This window comes from Leucoraja erinacea, chromosome 2 (genome assembly GCF_028641065.1).
Source record: "Leucoraja erinacea ecotype New England chromosome 2, Leri_hhj_1, whole genome shotgun sequence".
Classification (NCBI taxonomy): Eukaryota; Metazoa; Chordata; class Chondrichthyes; order Rajiformes; family Rajidae; genus Leucoraja; species Leucoraja erinaceus.
Window position 1 is genome coordinate 15,711,077 of NC_073378.1, and position 11,055 is coordinate 15,722,131.

Genomic DNA, 11,055 nt, shown 5'->3' on the forward strand with positions numbered 1-11,055 from the left:
GTAAAATTTGAAATGTTATTCCACACCTAACCTTGTTTGTAACAAATATGCAAAACCGACACTAAATGCTAAAAAGCCAAAGGATTCTATTTCTACAGTGCTATCTGCAGCTACATTAGTGCAAAGAAATAGCAAGAATGGAGACATTACACAATAAAGTTTCTTAATTTTCAGAACCACTCATCTTAAGTCTCTTCCGATCTACATCTAAGACATCTCACACGCTCTTCAACACTTCAATATCTTTCAATTTCGAGGATCCATTCCCAAACAGAGTAGGTCTCAGGGGAACGCCGATTATTCCTTGAACAGAGACCCAATCAGTTCCCCTCAACTAACACTTCTTGCTTGCAGAACGGTGATGAAGCAAAATACAGAGCGGAGGTGCAGAACCTGGCGGACTGGTGCGCACGTAACAACTTGTCACTAAACACCTCCAAGACCAAGGAGCTGATTATTGACTTCAGGAGGTGACATAATGGAGAATACACCCCAATCTCCATCTATGGGGAGAATGTGGAGAGAGTGTCCAGCTTTAAGTTTCTGGGCACTCACATTTCAGAGGACCTCACATGGTCCACCAACACCCTGCGCTGGTCAAGAAGGCACAGCAACGACTGTTCTTACTGAGGACATTAAAAAAGACTGGTCTGCCCCAACAGCTGCTGACAACCTTCTACCGCTGCACCACAGAGAGCATATTAACGTATGGCATCTCTGTGTGGTATCTCAGCTGCACGGAGGCGGAGAGGAGAGCTCTTCAGTGCGTCGTCCAGAGCGCAGAGGATTATTGGGACACAGCTACCAGCCTTGGAGGGCATCTACCACACACGGTGCCCCAGGAAGGCCGTCAGCATCCATAAAGACTCATCACACCCTTGTAAAGGACTGTTCGAACTACTTCCCTCCGGCAGACGTTACAAGGCCTTCTACGCCAGAACCTCCAGACTCAGGAACAGCTTCATTCCCTGAGCTATAGCGGCTCTGAACCGGCCCTGCCGAGTGCCTCCCACCCCCATGGACTGTCTCCCTCGGATGGTCACGTCACACAGACACATCTGCACTTTAGTCTGTTGAACTGTTTTGACTGTTTTACTGCTCTTTTTACAATACATGTTCTCGGGATATATAAATCCAAATTTTATTAGTTATTTATGTTATGACATCGGATGGAAGCTGCATACCAAATCTCTTGCGCTTATGTGCAATAACAATAAAATATATTATTATTATTATTCTTCAAGTCAAAGCTGGAGCCATGGGCCCCAGCTATGACAAAGTCTTTTAATTGGCAACTTTGAACACTCGTTGTTGCAACCATACCCCAGCATCATTCCCCCAACTCTTTCTCCACTACATCAATGACTGCATCACAGCTGCTTCCGGCACCCATGCAGAACTCGCTGTTTTTTTTAATCAACTTTACCACTCATTTCCACCCTGCACTCAAATTCACTTGGAGTATCTCCGACACTCTATCCCCTTCCTCAATCTGTCTCCATCACAGGGAGCAGACTATGTACAGATGTCTACTACAAAATCACCAACCCACGGCTCTCTGGACTACACCTCCTCCCCTCTGCCTCTTACAAGAACACTGTGCTTTATTCTCAATTTCTCCATCTCTGCCGCAGTTACTCGAAAGATGAGGCTTTACAAGCTAGGAGATCCGAGATACTCTCTTTGTTCAGTAAATGCAGATTCACACCCTCCCCCCTACCCTCCCACTGCTGTGAATGGAGCCCTCACCTTTGTCGCCTCTGTGTCCTGCAGTTTTGCTCTCGCTCCCTTTCCCCCCAGGTGGAACAAGGAGTTCCCCGGGTCCTTTCATCCCACCAGCCTCCACATCCAATATACATTCTTTGACATTTCCATCAACTCCAATGTAATCCCACCATTAATTATATCTTTTCATCACCCCTTTCTTCTTTCTGAAGAGACCATGCCCTCCACAACTTCTTGGTTCACGTCCATTCCTACTCAACCAGCCTCCACCCCAGGTACTTGCCCCTCAACCACAGGACTTATACTATCTGCTCTTACAACCCTTCACCAACTTCCATCCAGAAACCCCAACAGCCCTTCCAGGCGGAGAGATTCACATGCACCTCTTCAAAACTCATGTACTGCATTAGACTAGGCATCCATTTTGACATACACTTGTGGTCTGTCCGCTAATGCCCGTGCGCACAGATTTCTCCCATCCGCTCCCCTCCCGAATCGCCCTGTTCCTTTCCTAAACTAATTTACCATCCCCTACTCCCCCATTTCCCCTTTCCTTCTCTTTTACAGATTTGTCCTCCCCTGTTCCAATCAGTCTGAAGGAGGGTCCCAACCCAAAACATATGTCCACTCCCTCCATGGATGTTGCTTTACCAGAGTTCCTCCAGCACTTAAATGTTTTAATCTTGAATTCCAGGTTCTTAGTCAGGATTTGTTAATAGCTATTAATAATTTTGACTTTTGCTGATGTTTCAATACTTTTCTGCATTAAATCCCAATGCTCACAAGATTCTTATCACTAATCTACTGCAGAACAAACTTACCAATTGTCGCAGCAAGCTCTGGGTCAAAGGTATCATCTGTAAACCGTAGCAGTAAGCTGAAAAATAAAAACAACTGTTCACAGTACAAATATAGATCAGAGATTTTACTGAGGATTAAAAAAAAAATTCATGTCAATACATTAAGATCTACCGATCATTATGGTCTATTGATAAGTAAGTCAAGAAACAAGTATCTGAAGACGCTGGAACCTTGACGAAAATAAACCTAACTGCTGATGGAACTCAGGGGTCAGGCAGTATCTCTCCTCCTTGCCTCTTTCTTTCACCTATCTCCTTTCTATTCCACTTTCAAAGAACATTCCCAACCCCAAATGTTACTGTTTGTTATCTATATCAATGATTTGGATGAGAACGTACATGGCAAGATTAGCAAGTTTGCACATGATACAAAAGTGGGTGGTTTTGCAGATAGTGAAGTTGTTTGAGAAAAATTGTAGCAGGATATTGATTCATTGGCCAGGTGGGACGAGGAATGGTTGATGTAATTTAAAACAGTGAAATGTGAGGTGTTGCATTTTGGGAAGTCTAACATGGCAGGACATAAACAGTAAATGGTAGGACTTTGGGGAGTGTTGTTGAGCAGAGGGATTTAGGAGTGCGTGGTTCCTTGAAGGTGGAGTCGCAGGTAGATAGTTGTCAAAAAGTCTTTTGGCACATTGACCTTCATCAGTCAGAGTAATGAGTATGGAAATTGGGAGGTCATGTTGCAACTGTATAAGACATTGGCGAGGCCACATTTAGAGTATTGTGTTCATTTCTGGGCACCAGGAAATATGTTGTTAAGCTGAAAAGGGTACAGAGAAGATTTATTGCCAGGACTAAAGGGTCTGAGCTACAGGGAGAGGTTGAGTAGACTGGGACTCTATTCCCTGGGGCGCAGGAGGATGAAGGGTGATCTTATAGAGGTGTATAAAATCATGAGTGGAATAGATCAGGTAGATCCACAGTCTCTTGCCCAGAGTAGATGAATGGAGGTTCAATGCGAAGGGGAAAAGATTTAATAAGAATCTGAGGGGGTACCTTTTCCACACAAAGGGAGGTGGGGGTATGTAGCCCTCAGAAATGTAGGAGTTGGTGATTTTGTAGTAGGCGACAGTACATGGTACGCTACCTGTGATGGAGACTGCAATTGAGAAAGAGGAGTGTCAGAGATACTCCATGTGAATTTGAGGGCAGGGTGGAAGTTAGTGGTAAAATTGATGAAGTTAACGAATTCTGCTCGGATGCAGGAGGCAGTCCCAATGCAGTCGTTAATGTAGCAGAGAAAGTCAGGGGAGATGCGGTGTACCTTTGTAACAAAGAGCCTCCCCTCCCGCAAAACTAAAATACAGGCATAGCTAGGGCCATGCAAGTGCCCATGGCTGCACCTTTGACTTGAAGAAAGAGAGTTGCAAATCTTGTTCGGCATGGATTAATTTGACCAAAGGACCTGTTTCCGTTCTGTATTAGTTCATGGCACTATCCCTGTGGAATCATTCAAAGCACTTCCCCTAATCATCACAGCAACATTGGGTAATCATGTCTTTCTTAGCACATTGCCAGAGCGAGTAAAAAGTTCACCATCTGCCACTACTTGGTGGCTATGTTTAATGGTAACCTCATTCAGTTCTGCATCCATAGTAAACTGCAATCTCTGTCTCACTGGATAAATATGAAACAGTCTTTTTTGTAAAAAGAAAAGGTGTGAATTGTCAGATAGCATTATAGAATTATAGAAATGTATAGAAACTCACAACCCTGCACATCCATGCCAATTGTGATTCCTTTCTACAATAATCCCATTTGCCTGCATTAGGTCCATATCCCCATACTCCTTTCCTGTCCACATACCTACCCAAATGGTTTTAAACATTGTATTGGCATCTCCCTCCACTACCCCCTCAGATAGCTCATTCCAAATACTCACCACCCTCATAATTTTGTAAACCTCCGTAAGATCATCCTTCAGTATCTAGGTTCCGGTCAGAATACACTCAGCCCATAAAATTACAACAGGATTTTGATCAGTTGGGCACGCGGGCTGAGGAATAGCTAATAGAGTTTAATGCAGATTAGTGAGAAGTATTGCATTTTGCGAAGTCAAACCAGGGCAGGACCTTCACAGTGAATGGTGGGGTGCTGGGGAATGTTGTAGAGCATAAGGATCTAATAGTACAGGTACATAGTTCCCTGAACATGGCGTCATAGTAGATAAGTTAGTCAGGTAGGCTTTTGTACATTGGCGTTCTTCAGTCTTGGCATGGAGTATAGAAGTTAAGATGTTATGTTAAACATAGAAACATAGAAAATAGGTGCAGGAGTAGGCCATTTGGCCCTTCGAGCCTGCACCGCCATTCAATATGATCATGGCTGATCATCCAACTCAGTATCCCGTACCTGCCTTCTCTCCATACCCCCTGATCCCCTTAGCCACAAGGGCCACATCTAACTCCCTCTTAAATATAGCCAATGAACTGGCCTCAACTACCCTCTGTGGCACAGAGTTCCAGAGTTGCAGAACACATTGGGAGGTCACGTTTGGAGTATTGTGCCCAGTTTTGGTCGCCCTGCTATAGGAAGGATATTATTACGCTGGAAAGCGTGCAGAAAAAAATTAAATGGGTGTTGCCAGGACTCGAGGGCCAAAGCTACAGGGAGTGGTTGGGCAGGCTAGGACTAAAGATGTCAAAAAAAATGGGCATAGGTTTAAAGTGAGAGTGGCAATGTTTAAAGATGGGTAGGGCGTATATTTTTACACAGATAATGGTGGGCTTCTAGAACATGCTGCAAGGGGTGGCTAAGGCAGATAGCATAACAGTGTGTATAAGGCTTTTGGATAGCCACAAGAAATGGACCATGTACAAGTAGAGGAGATTCATTTAACCTGGCATCAAGTTCAGCATGGATATTGTGGGCCAAAGATCCTGTTTCTGTACTCCTCTATGGATTAAGAGAAATGAGGACTATCTTTAAGATTGGATGCCATTAATGCTTGAAATTAACACAGTTGTGATATACGATGAAACGGTTTGACTTAAGTTTTGGGATTCAAGAGTCAAGTCAAGTGTTTCATTGTCATATGTCCCCGATAGGACAATGAAATTCTTACTTGCTGCAGCACAACAGAATATGTAAACATAATACATAACGGGAGAAGAAAAGTTCAGTGTGTATATATATACACATGCACATGTACTCAATAAATAAACAAATATAGCGCAATAATAATAGCCTGCTGTAGTTCAGAGCTTATTTGTTGTTGTGTTTAATAACCTGATGGATGTAAGGAAGAAGCTGATCCTGAACATTACAGTTTTCAGGCTCCTGTACCTTCTTCCCTACAATGATCTTGCGGTCTGGCATGCACAGCCTAAAGTTGTAAGACAACTTGTTCTGTTTGATCTTGTTTGTACACGCCAGGTTGATTGCATTTGTCGAAACAAGGGCGGACTACGTGAAGGTTGCAATCTCCCACCCCAATGGCAATGGTGAAATGAATGTGCGGGCCAGGATGGTGTGTGTTCCGTTCAAGGATTCTATGACTTTATTATGGGCAATTTAGCTGTAGGATACTGTAGTTATAATTCAGGATAACTAAATGTAAGGGCTTAGAGATAAAGACTTCCAATGTTGGGTGTTATTACATTTTGAGATTGTAGGCAGCTACACCTCATCTTATTAGGTTTATTTCAATGTTTGTTTCCACCTTCCACTTGGCTTAAGTTAAAGTTTACGCAGAATGGTATCAAAACAAGTCTGGGAATGCTGATTTTGGGGTAAGTGTTATTAAGATTTACGGTTAGGTTATAGTTTAATGTAATATAGTTAGAATATGACTTTTGGAGATGAGTAATGTCAGATGTGGCAGTGCGGCTGCAGAATGACCTGAACTGCTTCACTTTCCACTGTAGGCTGCAAAGATTGGCATCGTTGTGTACCCGCACTACCACCTCGGTCTTGGCCGTCACTAAATGCAGTCTTGTTTCCAGGGAGAGGGAGAGATGGATAAGGAGGTGAAGCCCAGAGGGACCAAGGTTGCAACGTCCGCCAGCTGTGCTGCGTCAGGAAGCCCGCGGCCTAAAGCGCAGCGGCCCGGAGCCGGAGTAGAGCCCAGAGCCCGCGGCCTAAAGCGGAGCCGGAGTCGGAGTCGGGCCCAGAGCCCGCGGCCTAAAGCGGAGCCGGAGTCGGGCCCAGAGCCCGCAGCCACTGCCTCACCTGGACTTGCCGACGCCGCTCTCGCCAATGATCAAGATCTTGAGGGTGGTTAATATGTCTTCGTCCATCGCTCCCTCCACCAGCATCCGCCCTGAAGTCAGTCAGTCAGTCACCCCGTCAACCTCTTCACCAATCCTCTGCTATAGGATCTTTGCTCTTCACCACAGCCCGGCCCGGCCCGGCCGACAAACAAAGCATCCGACTTACGACCCGCCCTCTCGCCGGGAGCCGGAGCCGGAGCCGCGCCTCTTCCGCGAGCGACGCAGGCACCGCACTTGCTTGCGAAATAAGATCATATACACGCGACCAAATATCATATACACGCGACCAAAGATCCTATAACATTGATTACACTGCGAGTCGGGTCGGATCAGGTAGGCTCAGGTTGCTAAAATGGGCGTGGAAAAATGCCCAGGATCCCCTCCATAGCGTACTACACGTCAGCCATTGCATTTAGCAGGAGTAGCCTATCTTGCTCTGCTATAAGATCTTTGCTTGCGACCAAAAGTCCCGCTATAGCAAGGAAGGTAGACAACAAGGCTGGAGAAACTCAGCGGCTGCAGCAGCATCTATGGAGCGAAGGAAATAGGCAACGTTTCGGGCCGAAACCCTTCTACAGACGGTATCCTATAGGAAGGATCTTTGCTGGTGAGCAAAGGCTCCTCGAGTATCTTTGCTGTCAGCCTACGGCGCTTTATTATCTTTGCTTGCGAGAGACCAAACGTCGGCCCAAAAACCTATAGCAAGCTCCGCTAAAGGATCTTTGCGTCTGCCTGCTGTCGTCTGGCGATTTCCCCTTTAAAACACAAAGCTATGTTTATCATTGGCAGCAGCGCAGTAAGAGATGTTAGCAGGGTCCGACACAAGGGAGGCCCAGGCAGCATCTGTGGAGGGAATGGGTCGGGACCCTTCATTGAGTGTGGGATTTTTGTAGCTGGGTGAATGAGAAAGCTCCCACATTTCAGGAAATCACATTACCACAGCTTCCATTTAAATTCAAAAATCTTTTAGGATGAGAATAATAATAATAATATAATAATAAACTTTATTACAGACTCAAGGTTCAGACAAGGGGCAACATTACATTAAAAATGTATTGCATATTAAATATCATAAAATACATATAAAATCGTGGTATATCACTTATAAAAACATCGCAATTTATATATTTTTTAAAACACAATACATAAGTTAAAAATCCAAATTAAAAGAATGATCAATGTCCTACAACGAGAAGATACCAGTGTCTCCACAGCTGGGATTTGTAGCGTGTAGTGCTAACCCTTATGTTTGACAAGGCCACAATAATTACATTTTTAGAGTAATTTATCCTGCAAATGAATTTATACATGTGATGTCTTAGGATAGCTTCTAAAGTACTGACTCCTGCAGCCACAAACATATTACTGGCACTACACTATCTAGGTCTGAATGGGAGAAGCCAGAGGGTAATGGTGGATGGCTGTTTATCGGGTTGGAGGCAGGTGACTAGTGGGGTGCCTCAGGGATCTGTGTTGGGTCCTTTGTTGTTTGTCATGTACATCAATGATCTGGATGAAGGTGTGGTAAATTGGATTAGTAAGTATGCAGATGATACCAAGATAGGGGGTGTTGTGGATAATGAAGAGGATTTCCAAAGTCTAGAGTGATTTAGGCCATTTGGAAAAATGGGCTGAAAGATGGCAGATGGAGTTTAATGCTGATAAATGTGAGGTGCTACACCTTGGCAGGACAAATCAAAATAGGACGTACATGGTAAATGGTAGGGAATTGAAGAATACAGTTGAACAGAGGGATCTGGGTATAACCGTGCATAGTTCCTTGAAGGTGGAATCTCATATAGATAGGGTGGTAAAGAAAGCTTTTGGTATGCTAGCCTTTATAAATCAGAGCATTGAGTATAGAAGCTGGGATGTAATGTTAAAATTGTACAAGGCATTGGTGAGACCAAATCTGGAGTATGGTGTACAATTTTGGTCGCCCAATTATAGGAAGGATGTCAACAAAATAGAGAGAGTACAGAGGAGATTTACTAGAATGTTGCCTGGGTTTCAACAACTAAGTTACAGAGATAGGTTGAATAAGTTAGGTCTTTATTCTCTGGAGCGCAGAAGGTTAAGGGGGGACCTGATAGAGGTCTTTAAAATGATGAGAGGGATAGACAGAGTTGATGTGGACAAGCTTTTCCCTTTGAGAATAGGGAAGATTCAAACAAGAGGACATGACTTCAGAATTAAGGGACAGAAGTTTAGGGGTAATATGAGGGGGAACTTCTTTACGCAGAGAGTGGTGGTGGTGTGGAATGAGCTCCCAGTGGAAGTGGTGGAGGCAGGTTCATTGGTATCATTTAAAAATAAATTGGATAGGCATATGGATGAGAAGGGTATGGAGGGTTATGGTATGAGTGCAGGCAGGTGGGACTATGGGGAAAAAAATTTGTTCGGCATGGACTTGTAGGGCCGAGATGGCCTGTTTCCGTGCTGTAATTGTTATATGGTTATATGGTTATATAGGTCGCTTTGCAGTGTTCTCATGGCATTGTTATATGCCACCTTTAGTCTCTGCATACTTGTCTTTCCATAGTTCGACCACAGGTGCGAAGAGTGGTGTGCAGTATGCTCTAAATAGCGACACCTTCACCACATCTGCACACGCACCAAATTTACGCAAGAGAATATTCGCCTGTACATACAGCATGCGTCGTTGCCTATAAATATCCTCATAATCTGTCATTTGTTCTGTAATAATATGCCCTAGATATTTTACCTTATTACAGCCACTAAGATTATTGTCAAGACAATTTAAAATCAGGATATTTTAGACATTTACCCTCTTTGGTTCTACAGATCATAACAGCACTCTTACTAGCATTATATTTAATGTCATGTTCCACACAGAACATACACAGAACATATAGTAAGGAGCTGCTGGAGACCAGCGCTAGATGGACTAAAGACCACAAGATCAACTGCATACATAATATGGTTCACTAAAATATTACCAATCACGCATCCAGTGTTACAGGCTTTCAATTGTTTAGACAGATCATCAATATATAGATTAAAAATTACTGGGGACAAAATTCCCCCCTTGTCTAACACCATTGCTAACCCCAAATGGGGCTGAGACCCTATTGCCCCATTTTATTTGCATAGTCTGGTGGGCATACCAGTAGGCCAGAATTCTAACAATGTATTCAGGCACCCCTCTTTGACTCATTTTACCAAACAGCTTTCTGTGATTAACACGGTCAAAAGCATCAATAAAGCACATAAGGATTGAAGAGTTTTTGCCTCTATATTTGTTTACAGTCTCCTTTAGGGCATATATGCATGTCAGTGCCATGTTTAGCTTTAAAGCCAAACTAGTTATCTGTGGAGTTAACAAACTCATTTATTCTATCCAGCAGAACTCTTTCTAAAACCTTTGACAATATGTTGGCTAAAGCTGAAGCTGAAGCTAAAGCCTGTCATTATTTAGGCTGCCTACTTTACCAGCTTTGTCCTTAATGACCGGCACTAACAGGACAGACAACATTGAGTCTGGTAACAAGCCATGAATCATAAAGCCAGTAAAACAAATAGCAAGGAGAGGAGCTATCCTCATACTTGCATACTTAAGACGTTCAGCAGAGATATGATCCAAGCCACTTGCTTTGTTGTTGGACAGCTTGTTCATGGCATGATGCAACTCATGTGACATAATCGCCATTACTCTCAATATTGTCCACCCTATACAAGTCACCTTGGACACAGTTGAATAAAGTGCTATAATGTTGTCGCCATAACTCCGCAATATTAGCTGTTCCGGAGATTCCATCTACAGTGCATGGTAGAGATGTTTTGCAACTGCTAAGAGCTCTCACTTCCTTCCAAAAATCTGTAGCATTGTTACTTAGCAGCTTCTTAGCCATGGAATCAGCCCTCATAGCTTGCTCATTTTTACAGATGAAGCGAACAGCATACTTATACCTTGCATTAGTGAGCTTCTTGTGCTCAAACACAGGCCCCTGTCTGGGTCTACCTGCCATAACCCATGATTTGGTGGCTTCACGGGCTTCAGTATGATACTCAGCTACATACTTATTCCAGCCAGGTCTGATGTTATGTGTCTTATTTTTATGCTTGCAGTAGGGCTTACTGCCTACATATAAGTTGCTTACTATATCATTATACATGGAGCAGATATCTCTCCTATGCTTCATATCTTTACAATTAACATTACTACATATTATTGCATCTTTAGGTAGGTGAATATTGCTTAAGGATGTATCTCTATGGGCATAATAGGCTAG

The 11,055-nt window shown here is 43.6% G+C and overlaps 1 protein-coding gene across 1 annotated transcript in view; it reads right to left on the minus strand.

The window, feature by feature from the left end:
- Nucleotides 1-7,124, minus strand: part of LOC129707154 (ras-related protein Rab-18) — a 74,265-nt gene extending 67,141 nt beyond the window's left edge. Inside the window, exons 1-2 of the mRNA XM_055651931.1 lie at nt 6,762-7,124; nt 2,547-2,602 (exon numbers count right to left, since the gene is read on the minus strand). Coding sequence (XP_055507906.1) covers nt 2,547-2,602; nt 6,762-6,847 — 142 coding nt within the window. The 5' untranslated portion in view covers nt 6,848-7,124. The remainder of the gene's footprint in view (nt 1-2,546; nt 2,603-6,761) is intronic.
- Between the last annotated feature and the right edge of the window lie 3,931 nt (nt 7,125-11,055).